Source organism: Protomyctophum parallelum (assembly GCF_964188405.1).
Source record: "Protomyctophum parallelum genome assembly, chromosome: 19".
In the NCBI taxonomy this organism is placed as follows: domain Eukaryota; kingdom Metazoa; phylum Chordata; class Actinopteri; order Myctophiformes; family Myctophidae; genus Protomyctophum; species Protomyctophum parallelum.
This window is the reverse complement of record NC_139717.1, coordinates 35503303-35520696: the sequence shown is the minus strand read 5'-3', so window position 1 is coordinate 35520696 and position 17394 is coordinate 35503303. Positions and strand designations below refer to the sequence as shown.

General features: G+C 41.3%; 1 protein-coding gene across 1 annotated transcript; it reads left to right on the top strand.

Annotated features, from left to right (window-relative positions):
• Window positions 1–2680: 2680 nt before the first annotated feature.
• Window positions 2681–17266, top strand: parp1 (poly (ADP-ribose) polymerase 1). The gene is made up of 23 exons (XM_083789820.1): window positions 2681–2927; window positions 4313–4475; window positions 4715–4830; window positions 5649–5863; window positions 7148–7238; window positions 7371–7487; window positions 7757–7933; window positions 8228–8384; window positions 8552–8692; window positions 8807–9043; window positions 9193–9258; window positions 9521–9653; window positions 9800–9995; window positions 10150–10278; window positions 12868–12951; window positions 13173–13295; window positions 13474–13602; window positions 13959–14057; window positions 14188–14340; window positions 15692–15819; window positions 15929–15990; window positions 16122–16236; window positions 16453–17266. Exons 1-23 carry the CDS (start codon window positions 2805–2807, stop codon window positions 16532–16534), a joined length of 3036 nt encoding a protein of 1011 aa, XP_083645946.1. The 5' UTR covers window positions 2681–2804; the 3' UTR covers window positions 16535–17266.
• Window positions 17267–17394: the final 128 nt, after the last annotated feature.

Sequence of the window (17394 nt, the reverse complement as noted above, 5' to 3'; positions counted from 1 at the left end):
GGAACGCACCCAGGGTGCCGGCCCGGTTCTGGCGAGCCGCCCCACGTCCGAACGGTAGAGAAATTACTGAGTTACCGTGTGGGGTTCCCTGGGGGGGGGGGTCCCTGGAATATCCAGACCCCCGGGAATGCGCCCAGGGGGCTGGGCCGGTTCCGGCGAGCCGCCCCTCGTCCGAAGCGGTTGAGAAATGACAGAGTTACCATGTGGGGGTCCCTCAAACTGTACTGTACTGTACTGTCACTGTACTGTACTGGCACACCTGAAATCATCATATATACAGTTAATATGTGCTGTTTTCGTGCTCAGACGCACCCACCCACCCACACACACACACACACACACACACATAGCTCCGTAAGGAAGTGGTTGCACCACTCAAAAAGAGAGAGAGAAAAAGAAAGAAACAATTAAGGGAGAGTGGACTGCCAAAGTTAAACTTGTTTGATTTACATTGCCGAACTAAAACTATACTTTTATATGCCTCTTTTTCCATTGAAAGGACTTAATGGACCTCTTGAGCTTCAGCAACTTTGAATAATCATTTTCAGAGCTCCAGTTCCAGCTTAACAGTTTAGTGGCCTCTACCCAGTAATCGGCCAAAATACTCATGTATATGAACACAGTACAGAACCTGTATGTACTCTATCTACACGCAGTCTTGTTTCCGTGAATATATTTGAGTTTAATTTTTATACAATAATAACAAAGGCCAACATGTATGTACTGCGACTATGTCACCACTAAGCCCATATACTGTAGACTAAGCCAAACACAATACCTCCTTTTTGAGGGGCGCTAGCCTGGAGGGGCTATGCATGGCTTTTGAAATTACGTCATATGGCAGCCAAGTCTATGGACTTTGAATGTTTGTTTAGGGCACTACATGACGACGTGAGACATCATGTGGCCAATATAAATACATCTTGTAACTGGTTTCGTTTTCTAAAATAACACACTGCATTCATGCCTCGTATATAGTGGCAGTGAATCTGCAATGAATGAAGGCTACCTACCAAGTACCAATACATCCTGTGCAACCTTGTTTGCATGATAGTTGGGAGGCTTACAGAATATCTATTTTGCTGTATAATTATTACTATTGTATATTCTAACTCATCATTTAAAACAACTATTGATTCTTAGATTGAGCTTTTTCCAGTATTAATAATGTTCCAAAATGTCAATATAAGAACTGCTACTTTATCTACACTAGCAACATAGTTGTGTTCTCTCACTGTGCATAATTATTCAGAGACAGTGACTACAACTTTCGCAGCAAGATTCTCAGTGTAAGTTAGTTTAAAATAGATCAATATACAATTATATGTATACTAATTTTGCTACAATAAAGTCTACAATGGCTCTCTTGAAAGACTGAACAGTTGAGACAAAGAACCATATAAGACAATAATTTATTCTGACCCCTCTCCAACAAAACCATTATCTATAATGTATACATTATGGATAATTATTATGGACTTAGATGGTTCTTCATGTCAACTATTCTGTCCATGCCAAAGTCAACACAGTCTGTTCTGTTTCTGTTAGACGTCTAGTGGTTAATGGCTAAAAACCTGACCTTAATTGAACCCCATCTGATTGCCAAAAACAGTCATAATCTGACAGTGACACTGATCTCACTTCATGCTCATTGTCATTATAGCCTAAAATGAATTTACCTCAATATAAAGATGATATTGTAGGCCTATGTATGTTTAGGACTGTTGTACATATTATAGTAAAACTATACTATTTTAGGTGGGTAACTGTTTATTTTTCCACAATTTCTACAAAATATTTGATGTTCTCATTTTCTGCTAATAAAACCAGTCATGAAAATAAAATTGAGTGTGTTTTCATTTCAGCCACCATGTTTCATAATGTAGGCCTAAATGTGTCACAGTAATTGTTGGAATATCAATCCTCTTTTTAGCAGACCTCATGTATTGAGCTGTGCTTTCCTTGAACTGTGCTTACTCTACAAACTGTTAATTCAATCAATCACAGGTTGTTTATTTATTTTTAGGACAGAAGGAAAACATTACCTTTCAAAAAAATACAGACAGATTCCCATTGCATCACATATGTTTTTAATTGTAATTGACTGAACTATAATTCTGGAATAAGACCTTATATGGAATGGCCTATCCCCAATGTTGTTGCATTGTACCAATTCTGCCATCTAGAGGCATGATCCCTGAAGTGATACCGTGTATGATGATTGATGATCAGCTCTGCCTAAGTTAGGTCTGCTTTATATAATAAGCTACTTTGGGCTTGTTTTTCCTGCAAAGTTAAATTCCTGTAAATTTGTAAATATTGTAAAACCTTCTAACAAGGTAATACTGCCTCAGCCTCATTAAAGTTGGTATTGTGAGTTGTGACTTTATATATTGTGTTGTCAAATGAATTACTTGCATGAGAGGGGGGGAGGAGGCGGTGGAGATAGCTGCTTGCCCCGTTTGAGGGTCCAATGGAGTTAAGAGGTTTTGTCCAAAGTGCTTTTCCTAATTTGCATTGGTGTTCAATAGCACTGATTTGATTTATGCAAACAAAAAAACAGTTAGGTGGTTTCCTCCAGAGAGTCCAGGCAGTGGCAACAATGTACTCGATTGCTCCTGCCTGTCCTGTGAGTAGCGCGCGCTAACTGCTGTGTGAACGCACGCGGGTTTGTGGTGCCGCTGCTGCTGCTAGTACTCCTGCATCAGCTTGGTTGTGTCAGTGATTGTTGTTGTCATTACGTCTGTAAAAGTTGAGCTCGCGGTCATCGTTAATCCACTGTGCTTCATTACCACTGAAGAACAATGGCAGACGCTCAGGAAGACAAGCTCTACAAAGCAGAATATGCTAAAAGTGGCCGTGCGTCGTGCAAGAAGTGCAAAGAAAACATTGCTAAAGACTCGCTGCGAATGGCTATCATGGTGCAGGTGGGTCCCTCCGACGTCTTGTGTCTGCACCGTCTGGGCTGCACCGCCGAGCTAACGCTGCTACTGTAGTACCAGCAACCAGTTACCAGCTACGCCTAAAAACACTGTACCTTTGAATGAATTCAGCCGCAGTGATCCGCTAGTTCATTCAGCACTAAGCTATCTAGTGTAAACTGATAATTTATGGTGCTTTAAGTAACCTGCGTTGAAGATATTTGCAGGCCCCCTTAGCTAGCATGTATATGGCTAATGACAAAGGATGGATGACCATTGCTCCTGCATTCTTCTGTCTTGCATGTCGGGACTTGGTTCTTAATTATTATTATCTTATCTTCTGTAGACTGTAATAAAGTGATAGTGGTGCCATTACAAATTAAAAAGTTATTGCAGACTCAACGGGGATACAGTCGATATATTGAATGGAATGAGCAAGAGACACATGACATGTTCTAATTGTCTAGTACAGTTAAGAGTAATATGGTGAATAATTATACTTGCAAAGTAAAATACCAAGAGTACCGGCTTGATGTGAGAAAAAGAATAAGCTAAAAAAAAGCTATAGAATCTAAGCTGATCCGTAGATATTTTATTATAATTTTTTATCTGCGAGTAAGATATTTTCATTCATTCTGAGTTCTGACAGTAGGCTACTCATTGGTGTTTGTTCATAGTTCCCATGACCAGCTCTTTAATAGCATTTTCAGGCCGGGATTCCAATTGTATCCAATCAGGAGAGAGAACACAGGATAAATGGGGTTAATTGAATTAGGAAATGATAACACAAAGGTGTGTGTGTGTGTGTGTGGGGGGGGGGGGGGGGGGGGAGAGAGAGAATATTTTTACCTGAATACTTGAGACATTATAGATTGTACAGGACGGCAGCATCACAATCTCTGGTTGTGTATGTGATTCTATTTTCCTTTTTTGCAGCCACATGCTATGTGCACAGTATTGTTGGGGCTATTTTGCTTTTATATTGTATTGTTATTGTTGTCATACTACCTGCAATGTTTCCATGTTGACTATAAAACAGTGGACTTTATTGTCCAGTTGTCTGTGTTGCGTCCACCAGCAGAACAACATAGCCTGCCCTACATCATGCATAGGTAAAATCATAAAAAATTAAATTGCATATTAGTTTTTATTAGTCGATTCTCAAACACCATTTCATCCTGGTATAAAAAAGTACTGCCACATTATCAGTATGCCCCCATAAGCCCTACGGGTTGGGGTGTGGGTGTGTGTGTGTGTGTGTCTGTGCATTGGATGAAGACTTAACGTGAGCCCCAATGTTGCTCTAAAACCCTCATGTATTATTTTATTTTTGTAACTGTTCAGTAGTTTAAACTGCCTCCCTAAAGGTCATTCTGCCCTGTTTCCCCTAGTCACCCATGTTTGATGGAAAGGTCCCCCACTGGCACCACTTCTCCTGTTTCTGGCAACGAGCAGCAGCTCAGTCCACCGCTGACATCAGTGGCTTCTCAGACCTCCGCTGGGATGACCAAGAAAAAGTCACGAAAGCCATTGAAAGTGGGGGAGCCGTGGCGGGTCAGTATTCAACCTTAACATTTGACTTGACATTTTACACTTGGCCTTTTCTCCAAAGATCTGTAATACCACAGTGTTGCACACAAACACAAACTTTACAGTCTATGGAGTTACTTGGATACTTGGCTGAAGATGATGCTTTGAACTGAGCCATCTGTATTTGTCATAACATTGTTGACGGTGACACTAGGTCATGAATTTGACTGAATGTTAGAAGAATAATGTTTTCTTTCTTGAAGGTAAAGCGGGCCAGAAAGGTGCAGCCAAAGGAGAGAAAACTCTGAATGAATTTGCAGTGGAGTATGCCAAGTCTAACCGCAGTACTTGCAAAGGCTGTGAGCAAAAAATAGAGAAGGTGAGAGAAGCCTTTTATTTGCACACACACAGCTAAACTGGATATGTCACAATAGATGGTGTCTCTTCTTGATACGTGATTCATATATAATAATTCTGTCTACACTACAATGTCTGGGGCTGCACCAAATCAATTCTGCTTTTCTATGACTGAATACTTTACATACAAGGGATTCCGTCAGACTGTTCTAAGCGCACCACAGAGACTGAATTGGTCAGCACTGACCTTAATGTCAGGAAAACATACCACTATGGCACGCCACTTTAATGTGGTGCTTTATGAAGAATGTTTAGTTTTCACTGTTTCTACGCTTAAAATATAAAATAGGAGCAAAGTCAGCAAACCCATAGTCATAATTATTGTATCTTTATTGAGATATTTGTCATAAATATTGAGGTATGACATTTTGTCCATATTGTGCCACACATACTTGGAAGATATTTCTTGCAGGAAAGAGAAAATCCAGTATTACAATTGTAATTTTTTTGTATTACAACAATACCATGAATTTATCTTAAAATAATCCTGATACTTATAGCCCATCTGTGTCTGTCCGTAGAGACCCTGCACAGTGTCAGCAGTAGATTACAGTGGTACTTGAATGCAAAATAAGCAATACAATCATTTACTTACTAACATGATGTTGGAAGTCGACGTATACAGTAGAGTACCATTTTCTAAAATGCTTGTAGTGTTAAGTCGCTCTTTAAGCAAGATAATTAGCATTCCTCATCAGAGTAGGAACTAAAAGTATAAAACCTCTGTCTATGCAGGAGTAGATGAATACCCAGTGTCGTTTTATGTTCCATCTTCTCCAGGACCAGATCCGCGTTTCAAAAAAGACTGTGGACCCGGAGAAGCCCCAGTTGGGCTTGATAGATCGCTGGTACCACACACCCTGTTTTGTTAGCCGCAGGGAGGAACTGGTCTTCAAGCCAGAGTTCAACGCTGCCCAGTTGAAGGGTTTCAACTTACTGAAGGCTGAAGACAAGGAGGACCTGAAGAAGAGGCTTCCCACTGTCAAATCTGAAGGGTGAGCAAGAGATACTGCTATGGTTTTAGTAGTGGTGTTGCCATTATGCTGTGTCACAGTAGCACTGCTTCATTGTATAGTAAGTAAGTAAGTACATTTTATTTATAGAGCACTTTTCGAACAAAAGTACAAAGTAGTAAAATAATGCAAGAAATATATATATATATATATATACACACACACACACACACACACACACACACACACACACACAAACACGTACATACATACATACATATACACATGTAAATGTACACATATACACATACACATATATACACATACATGCATACATACATCATAATCAATACTCAAAGATTTAAAATGGAGACAAAACAAACAGACCTGCAGAGGAAATCAAGTGACAAACTGACAACATGGGGAAAGTATTTACGGAATAAAAACTTTTTTAAACTGCTTTTAAAGATGTCATAGTGGTAATATAAATGTTCCATATTGTGGATCGGTTATACATCATTACCAGGAATGCACTGATATGTATGCGCTAATACATGAAGACATTGATGAGTATTTTACCAGAATAAAAAAGGAGCATTTTAACTGTTAAAGCTAATTTAGATGTGGATATAGTGATTTCCTTTTAATGATTACTGCCTGTCTTTGTGAATTTTGGCACACATTAAGTAATGGATTATTCATACCATCCACTGATTATTTGACCATGAAAACTTTAGTTGTGCACATCCGTAATGTGGATAATATAAACATGGAGTCAGAGAATATTGTTGTAATAATCAGCTATATAGATATTTTTGCAGAGCTGTAGTGCCAACAGTGCATCACACACATTTATGTTAAATATGAAAATTTCTGGATTGTCTTAAATCATCACTCACCACGCCTGAACCAAGGAAATGGAGCTTGGAGCAGAATTGTTTGGAGCTGAACTGACCAAGTAATGCTGCCTTCACCACAAAAATTACCGAAGAACTATGTTACTGAGTGAGGCTGCTTGAAGAAGGCTTTTTTTACTCAAAAGGATCTGATAGAGAGAAAATGCATGGTCACAAAGGGAGCAGAGTAAAGTTGATAATAGACTGATAATGGTAACAACCCTTGGGGACATGGAGACATGCACCAGCTTGTGTGTTTGCACATGTGTGTGTACCATCATCTGATGGATCTCTGTCCTAATATGTAGTCGGATAAGATTAGGATTCTGTGGTCCCATTAGACCTAATTTAGAAAGTTTTCTTATGTTTTCTTCCTCCTGGAGTTATCTGGACAACCTTTTTAAGAGAAGTGTCTTCTTTGCCCTTATAGAAAGAGGAAGGGTGATGAACTAGACGGAGTATCAAAGAAGCAGAAGAAAGAGGAAGCCGATGAGAGCAAGAAACTTGAAGATCAGTTGAAGGTTTGCCCTCCACTTTCTTAACATAATTTCCAAAAATTCACTGTGTTAATCATGTGATGGTGACAGAACGGATATGAAGCTTTATTCTTTTTTCTTTTTTACGTCTCTCTCTTTCTTTCTCTCTCACTCTAGGAGCAAAATAAAGTGATATGGGGAATCAAGGACAAGCTGAGAAACCACTGCTCCACCAACGACATGAAAGAGCTGCTTATAGCAAATAGCCAGGATGTTCCCTCTGGAGAGTCCAATGTGAGGAGCCTGTCTATCTAGTCCTGTTTTGTTTTTGTTTTGGTGGCACATTGTTCGTAGTTTGGCCAATATTATTGTTGGTTATGTATGTATGGCACCAGTAGGTTTGGCTATCTGGGGTTCAGATAGTCTCGGGGTTCCCGGGTGTTATAGTGTGTATACATGTGTATACGTTTTATCTGACCTGTCAATGTCCTAGTTTTTACCAGTGGCAAGGTTGTTTGATGGCCCAGTAAATGTCAAGGTGCATTCACTTGTTTGTTTGACAGTTGGTGAACTGCCTTTCGGACTGCATGGCCTTTGGTGCTCTTGAGCCCTGTAAGGAGTGCACAGGGCAACTGGTGTTCAAAAGTGATGCATACTATTGCACCGGTGATATCTCTGCCTGGACCAAGTGTGTGGTCAAAACCAAGTGCCCCGCCCGTAAAGACTGGATCACACCAAAGGTAAGAATTTAGATGTCATCAGACGTATGAGTAGGTGAAGATTTCTGGTTGCCTGGCAACACAAGACTAATGACAACCGTTTTACTTGGCAAATGGCTGGAAAATACAAAAATGCCTTTTGCTCTGCTGCCACAGCTGCTGCCTAGTTGGTTCTCTGTAGTGTAGACTCAAATCAAGATGGGAATAACTACCAGTATTTATGGCAATGTGTCATAGTGGAAGTAAATGGAACGGAAGCATAGTACATCATGAGTATGTTCTATTTCTCCTAACATACAATGGCTGTCCTTTCAGGAATTCCATGAGGTTTCCTTCCTGAAAAAATTCAAGTTTAAGCGCCAGGACAGGGTTTTCTCCAAGGAAGCCCCTGCCCCTTCTACGGCCAGCGCTGCTACTGTCCCTAGTGCCTCTAGCGCTCCCATGAAACCTCTCCCAGAGGGAGCTCCAGCAGGTCAGTCAACACCTCCTGCATGACAACAAGTTCAATTGATTAACATTGATTGAGGAAGGACTTAATTGAAAAATATAGAAACCACATATTATCATTATTATTTAATGCTGTTCCCCTATACAGGAAACTCCCATTGACAACGTGTGTGTCTTTCTCTGTGATTGCAGACAAACCTCTGACGGGTATGAAGCTGATTGCAGTGGGAAAGCTGACCAAGAACAAGGATGAAATAAAAGATGCTGTGGAGGAACTGGGTGGGAAGATAACGGGCACGGTCAGTAAGGCTAGTCTCTGCCTCAGCACCAAGAGTGAGTAGCCAATCAACAAGAATAATGTTTAACACCTTTACACCAGATGTAAGTCTGTTTGGTGTATAGAGGCAGGTTAAGACTAATTACTCTGTCTGGTTCATGTCTTCACAGAGGAAGTGGAGAAGATGAGCAAGAAGATGGAGGAGGCGAAGGAGGCCAGTGTACGCGTGGTGTCTGAGGATTTCCTCACAGACATCAAGTCATCAGGCAAGGCCCTCCAGGAGCTTGTTGCCCTGCATGCCATCGCTCCATGGGGGGCAGAGGTCAAGGTTGAGTCCCAGGCTCCCACAGTGCCCTCCAAGTCTGGCACTATGGCCTCCAAGAGCTCAAGCAAGGTGAAGGAAGAAGGTAAACGCAAGGGATTGTTGCGAATGACTTGTGTTAAAGACAGTTTTCAATTTTTTAGGTTCTGATATTGTGATATGACCAATAATATAGTTAGAATGATAAGAAGACCTTGTGGGGATTGGTATATGATCGAATCCGCTCTGTTGCAGGTGGCAGCAAGACCAAGAAGATGAAGCTCACAGTCAAAGGTGGAGCAGCTGTTGATCCAGACTCAGGTGTGTGTGTGTGTGTGTGTGTGTGTGTGTGTGTGTGTGTGTGAGATCTTATCTCTTGGCAGTTTTGTAGCCCATTCTTAAACAGTGGGTCGCGGACACATTTCTATGGGAAAATAGACGATCTACAAGCTCACAATGTGTCTCGAAGTGTGGGGTTGTGTGTCTAATGTCTTTTGGGTCACATGCAAAAAACAAATTGGGAACCACTGGCCTATACTATGTTCTTTGATTTGTTCTTTTGTTTCTAACCTGACATACTTAGGTCTGGAGAACAGTGCCCATGTTCTGGACCAGAACGGGAAGATATACAGTGCTACTTTGGGCCTGGTGGACATTGTCAGGGGAACCAACTCCTATTACAAACTCCAGCTGCTGGAGGATGATGTTCAGAAAAGGTCAGTTAGGCCTAGATTTGTTTTTCTTATCTAGAAACTATATATTTGTTCCCTTTCCCATGGTTTAACTTGGTTTTCCAGCTTGCTCATTGACTCAATTTCGACCATTTTCACATCTTGTTTAAACTGTCTCTTACCATGGCTAGGTACTGGGTATTCAGGTCATGGGGCAGAGTGGGAACCACCATCGGAGGCAATAAGCTGGATAAATTCCATGACAAGAACTCTGCCATGGATAACTTCCTGGGCTTGTATGAGGAGAAGACAGGCAACGCCTGGGCCTCTTCCAACTTCACCAAGTACCCCAATAAGTTCTACCCACTGGAGATTGACTATGGACAGGTACAAACATGTACTTTTTATATGCTTATGCATGACTCTTTTAATGTGCATGCCATAGAGAGGTGAATGCACAATATTGTCTGTGGATCCTTTATCTGCTCTTTTTGTTTGCTTAATTTACTTGATTTGTGCCTGTGGTGTTTTTGCTTGGCAGGATGAGGAGGCAGTGAAGAAGCTTACAGCCAGCGCCGGAACCAACTCCCTGCTGGCTAAACCTGTCCAGGACCTCATCAAGCTGATCTTTGATGTAGAGAGCATGAAAAAGGCCATGGTGGAGTTTGAGGTAACATTGTGTGATGTGTGCAGAAAGATGCATGATGAGACCAAGAGATTTCTTACAGACACACACGTCTGCGACTGTGCGTGAGATTCCTCCTATGTGGTTTCCACAGTGAGACTAATGATATTGGTCTGTTGAAACAATTTCCTTTATAAATGAGCTGTACTACATTTTAGTGGCGGATATCGCCAGGTACCTGGCGATGTGATTACACATCGTTTCCGAGGGTCACGATTCGATTAATCCCGATTAATCCTGATTAATTGGGCTATGTTACGATTCGATTAATCATGATTAATCACTCACTGTTAATCACTCAGTCACTGTGTGACTAATAAACAAAGTGCTTTCAAATTATTATGAATATATATATTCTTTCACAGTGCACGTTTTTAACTCAAATCTTTGCTTCTGGGGGGGTCCATAGAAGAAAATATTTTCAGATGGGTGTCCGTGGCCAAATACAGAACAGCAAAAAGCAGCTTTCTTTAAAAAAAAAGAATGAGTTTGTACAAGCATACAATAAATATATATTAATAATGACATAAGATGTCATGTCATAGAAATACATGGGCAGGATTTCGGTTGAGGTCAGCAGCACTTTATTGCCTTTATTCTTTGTTAGGACAAAAAAGGTGCTTTTCTTTGTTTCCTTATTCAGGGCTTTAATTTTCAGTTACTGAAGTGTCATTAAGGAAGCTTTGGGGTAGTTATTGAGACTATTATGTTGCACCTTTCTGTTTTTTTGCACACATTAAGGAGCATTTGGTTTAAAAGTATTTGGCAACATTTTGGATTCTATGATGTTGAGGGGACACGGGAACTCGATACAACTCACAACGTGTACAAGACCATATTGCCCACTGACATCCAGAGATGCAGTCAAGACAACCATCCCCATCCCGAACACACGGACAGCTGCCCATGCACTCAGAAAAGGCGACTAGAATTACGAAGTCCATCTGCACTTTTATTGCAAAGGATTTACGTTCACATTCGGTCGTGGGGAGCGACGGATTCCGGGCCATGTTAGCACTTTGGAGCCACACTACATCGTCCCATCTCGGCCACATTTCACAGGCGGTCGATGGTGTGAGTTTTATCGAGTTCTCGTGTCCCCTCAACCTCATACAATCCAAAATGTTGCCTTTCTGTCATCTTTTTTCTCTTCCCCTCCGCGTTGGTAACTTGTTTTGTTTTGGTTGTTGGAAGCTAAAGCGTGTGCGAGCGCTGTGTGCGTCACTCTAAACCAGGGGTGGGCAATTATTTTTCCCAAGGGGCCAAATGAGAAACAGAAAATATTTTGGAGGGCCGGGCCAAAAGGCTGAACTTAATTATGCATAATATCAATTTTATTTCTATATAAATAGCAGTAAATGGCATTGTTTTGCAAAGCAATGGTAAACTAAATGTGAAACATTTGACTCAAATTATAGGCAGTGACCATTTTACATCATGATGATGTACAATAAGAGCACCCCTCACTTCACATGGGTGTGATTTTTTTACTTTCTACTTGAACTCTTGCAGGCTTGAGACGTTTCCTTTCCCAGTTGAAAACTATGTTTTTGTTTAAGTTACAAGTCCTGTAAATACTAGCATTTTCTTTTAACAATGAGAACATTAGAGGTAGCTCTCTTTATAGTTCCATTCGGAGGACACTGGAGGTGCCACTTTCACAACCCATGGCACGCTGCTTACTATCGCAACCATTAAACAACGACGTTCTGAAAACAATAATAAGCCAACCAGTAATGGTATTGTTGAGACTTGGCAGCCTGGCAGGCGCTGTATGTTGATGTGTGCACGTTCGTTCTTCCAGATTTACTTGGTGGTACAACGGTGTCGATCGACTCGTGTGCTGAAAACAGACGATCCACAAGCTTCGCCCAAGCTGTCTGAACTTCAGAAGCATGCCACATTCTGGGCGCAGCAACGCCATATGGCAGCATCTTAAAACTTTATTGGCGAGGCGGGTTAAATAAAGCAATGAAGCATAATGGGATTTAACTTGTCCTCCTGCAAGGAAGTTTGGTAATCAAAGCATGCGCCTGCGCCTACCGTGTTGTGGAGCTGCATGCTTCATGGCTATTTGCATTCACCGACGTAGTCAACAATAAATCCAAAAAGCCGACATTTTCGCATATGAGGGGGGTGAAGGAAGAAAGACAGTTTCTCAATCACACGCAATTCACGTGCACAGTTGACGTGCAGATTGTGTGAACTGTGAGAATGCATGGGCTTCAAAATAAAAGCGATGCGGTTTTAGTCCACCCATAAGGTAATTAGAAAGTATGTTTTATTTTCGGATAATCGGATTATCAAGTAATCTTTCACGGGCCGGTCAGAGTCAGCCGGCGGGCCGTATTTGGCCCGCGGGCCGTACAATGCCCAGGTCTGCTCTAAACGGTCCGGTACGACGACGCAGCGCAGTCGCAGATTAGTTCCGCCCTTTTGCTCCGGTAAAAGAAAATACATTATATAATCGATGTTTGACATTTGTGCATCGATGAATTATCGCCCATGATGGCATCGCGATTAATTGACTAATCGATTTTTTTCCCCACCACTACTACATTTCTTGATGTTCAGATTGACCTCCAGAAGATGCCCCTGGGAAAGCTGAGCAAGAGGCAGATCCAGAGTGCCTATGCTCTCCTTAGTGAGGTTCAGCAGGTAAGTAATCTTCAGTGCTCCCTGGAGGAGCCATCCATCCTAATATAGAGCTTTCCCTACTCAAGCAATTATTTCTGCATAAATGATATAGTACATAGCCAGAGCACACAAGAATCATGAACCAGTACTCAAACGTATTTCAAAAGTGTACACCTTGGTTTGTAAACCAGCAGACCTTTACAATGTAAAGACTTATATGTTGCTTTCTTCCACCATCTTAGGCTGTGGCAGATGCTCTCCCCGAGTCTCAAGTCCTTGACCTGTCTAATCGCTTCTACACACTCATACCTCATGACTTCGGCATGAAGAAACCTCCACTTCTCAGCAATTTGGACTACATTCAGGTAAGAGAACTCCTTTCACAGCCTTGTCTATAAAAGTCGAGTTAACGTGCTCCAATGGTCTTTTTTCACAAGAGGCTTGTCTTGTATGCTCAGTCGCTCACAGTCACCCAAGTATATTCTCATCGGTTGTCTTAACTCAAGTGGAGTGTGTTGAACCATGCGTGTTCTCTGTGTGCAGGCTAAAGTTCAGATGCTGGACAACCTCTTGGATATAGAGGTGGCCTACAGCCTGCTGAGAGGAGGTGCTGATGACAATAAGAAAGACCCTATTGACATAAACTACGAGAAACTCAATACTAAGATTGAGGTGAGGGTCACCTTTGTTTGGGATTGTAGGTTTATAAAAAATATTACCCTATTGGCCTGAATATAAGACTACCTTTTTTTCCAATGGAAATATCCTAAAAAACTGGGTCGTGTTATAATCGCTAATCTGGGAGTCGGGGACTAGACTAGTTGACATATAATGTTTTTTTTCTCCAAATGAGTCTTGAAAAATGTCGTCTTATAATCAGAGTCATCTTATATTCGGGACTCGGGACAATACGGGTATATAATAAGATATTTTATATTGTATACCGGTATGTGTGCGTGTTTGTTCCTTATGTTATTATCATAGTTTAGGGGAGATGTGTTGATTTATTTTGTTTATTTAACTCGCAGGTTGTTGATAAAAGCTCAGAAGAGGCAGAGATCATCACGCAATACGTCAAGAATACACATGCTGCTACCCATAATACTTACACACTGGAAGTGCAAGAGGTAGGTTGTTAATAATGTCCCCCCACACCTTGACAGCCACAAATTAATTCCAGAAATGTCTCTGGAACACTGGTGGTGGTGATAAATGATTCTGACCAACCTCCTGAACACCCCCTCCTCTCTTTCTCAGATCTTCAAAATTGTTCGGGAGGGAGAGTACCAGCGGTACCGCCCATTCCAGGACCTGCCCAACCGCCAGCTTCTGTGGCACGGCTCACGCACCACCAACTATGCTGGTATCTTGTCTCAGGGTCTCCGCATTGCTCCCCCTGAAGCCCCAGTGGTGAGTACACCTCCTGCACTACAGTGCCACCTGTTGGTTGGGGCGTGTATAATGGACTAGCTTTTCCTAGTAATAGTCACATCACGGTTAGTTGCGGGGGCAACAATATTTATTCTCGTTTAGATTATTGTCTCCACCAGGCCGAAGGCATGTGGGGAGAGTATGTTTTGCACTCCGTCCGTCCGTCCGTGTGTCCGTGAACAGCTAATCTCGGCCACCGTTAACCCGGTCGATGCCATATTTTGCACACACACTCCCTGGATGCCAACGATGAACCTCTGCCCCAAACTTTCCAGAACGGCCTGTTATAGCGCCACCAGGAGGCCGCTTTGTGCAAAACAAGTTTTTGCACAGTACACCTACAGATTTTGTCCAAACATCACGCAAATTGGTACACAGTCTCTCTAGAGCCATTCAACGAAACGGGTCTTTCAGATTTATCAGACTCCATCCTGATTGGTTAAGATTGGCTTCCAAAGTTCACAGGAGTGCTCAGTTTCAAACAAAATGCTGCAAATCATGAACACAACACGTGATTTCTGTGAAATTGTGCACCCACATTCCCACTAGGCCGAGGACGAAATGCCACATGAACAATTTCAACTCAGCCTCAAGGTGGCGCTATAACTGGCCGAAAAGTGTTTTTACCTCTAACTGCACGGATCTGTGGATAACCTGGTGGAGACCTGTGCCCAGAAGGGCACTTTTTCTAGTTGTAACTCTATTTATTCCGGTCTCTGCAAAAAATATTTATCCCGCCTACAATTAGTACAAAACTCAGCTGCCAGACTGCCAGACTCCAAAAGACGCGACCACATCACCCCCGTGTTGGCTACTCTCCATTGGCTACCCGTTAGTTTCAGAATTGATTTTAAATTTTTACTCATTACCTTTAAAGCCCTGAATGGCCAGGCTCCTAGCTATGTCTCCGACATGCTTAAAACCCTATGAACCTGTGCGCCCACTAAGGTCCTCAGACAAGGCCCTCCTGGAGACCCCTACAGCTCAGATTGTCACTAAGGGCGGCAGGGCCTTTGCAACCAGGGCTCCCATGCTATGGAATGCCACATTTAAAACTCTCCTGAAAACCTACCTTTATGTTAAAGCCTTTTCCTAACCTCATTTTTATGCCTGCTATTGCATGGATTGATCTTTTGTTGTTCTCTTTTGATGTAAAACACTTTGTGACTTTGTCTAGAAATGTGCTGTATAAATTAATTCAACATGTGCTCTTGAAACAGGATGATGGGGGACTTGGGGGGGGGGGGGGGGGGCTATATGTATTCAAACTATTCATATATTTTCTTCAAGAATTTGATATTTTGTTTCATTTGCATTCTGTTCTCTCTAGACTGGTTACATGTTCGGCAAAGGTGTGTACTTTGCAGACATGGTGTCCAAGAGTGCAAACTACTGCCACACTTCCCAGTCCGATCCTACAGGTCTTCTACTGTTGGGAGAGGTCGCCCTCGGCAATGTGTGAGTATCATTAGTCTCTGCTGGAATATGAACATTGTTGGACTTTTTTGCGTTTATTAACCAAAGTACAAACCCATGAATAAATGTATCTCTTTTTTTTTATGAACAGGCATGAACTGAAAAAGGCCACGCACATTTCAAAGCTACCTAAGGGCAAACACAGTGTTAAAGGTGATAAAGTTGTTATTTTTTACTTCTTAACTACTTAATCATGATTATAAAAAAGCTGTTTCAACTGCAGTGCTTATATGTATCCTTGTTTTGACCAATATTCCTTGGTGTCTTCATCTTTGTATTCTTAGGTTTGGGTAGAAATGCCCCAGACCCAAGTGCCACTGTCACTTTAGATGGTGTGCAAGTGCCACTAGGAAAAGGATGCAACACCAACATTGATGACACAAGTCTTCTGTACAACGAGTATCCTTTTTTAATTCACCTTTGGCTTTATCAATTTATCATAAGTTATACCAAATGTTTTGTTGCTGTTTTGTTTCATTTGCTTTTCTGTAAAGTAAGGCTATTTTACTATTGAATGAGCCTGTTGTGTGTTTTTTTTAAGTTATTAATCCATTTCAGTATGCTGTTTTTTTGTTTGTTTATTCTGTTAGTTGTCCTTAAGCTATGTTTTTCTAGATACATTGTGTACGATGTGGCACAGGTGAACCTGAAGTACCTGCTGAAGCTCAAGTTCAACTACCAAACATCCTTGTGGTGAAAGAGTCTGTGATAAACTCCCAAATGGATAATGAAGAACAGCTGCCTGCAAACAACAGGACTCATTCAGAACTCATTCTCTGCAACAGAAGATGGTTGGCAGTGGACTACTGCTATATATTGGTCACTGATAATTCCAAGTCACTTTATTACTGTACATGTCGGTTTTGTTTCATAGGTGGCACCTTTCCTTAGTATATTGTGGCAAGCACTCTGTTAGCTATTTCAGATTAGTTCTTATAGCTCAATCCAGTTGTTGAAGGGAGGCACATAAAGTGGAAAGATGTTCGATTGAAAAAGTATGGCAAGTGGCTTTCTGCCTTTGTAGGTAGTATTTCATACGAGTGATATTATTTCTTCATTCTTTAGTTCTGTGCCATTGATAAGGCATACACTATGTTTATAAAGTTCAAGTTAAACTGCCAAAATTAGAGCTGACAGATGTTGGTAAATAAACCATTATTATTTTGTGGACACACATGAACACTAATGTACTAGAACGCCCTAGTAGAACTATTATGAACATTTTGAAGACTGTTCCATTCAAATATTCAGTTGGTTTGACAGATAGTGTATATCTGTCTATAATGTTTGCCTGAATGTTTTCCTTCAGAGTCAGTCACGACTCGACTGATTGAATATATTGAATATATAACATTAAAAGATGTGGTTCATTTCCCTCGAGTTCTTCCAACTTGTTATCACAAATAGAATAAAGATTTCTTTTGAGAAACCTTAAGCAACATTCTATTCTATTTTCCTAATGTGTTAGCCTACATCTTTTTAGACATGTTAACCGAGGCAGATGTAGAGGCCTGATACTACAACATGAATGCAATAGAATACATGTAATGAGAAATA

Coding starts and splice junctions, on each gene's coding strand:
- parp1 (XM_083789820.1), top strand. CDS start 2,805: ATGGCAGACGCTCAGGAAGACAAGCTCTACAAAGCAGAATATGCTAAA. Junction 4,831..5,648: donor GTGAGCAAAAAATAGAGAAG/GTGAGAGAAGCC, acceptor CATCTTCTCCAG/GACCAGATCCGCGTTTCAAA. Junction 16,237..16,452: donor ACAAGTCTTCTGTACAACGA/GTATCCTTTTTT, acceptor ATGTTTTTCTAG/ATACATTGTGTACGATGTGG.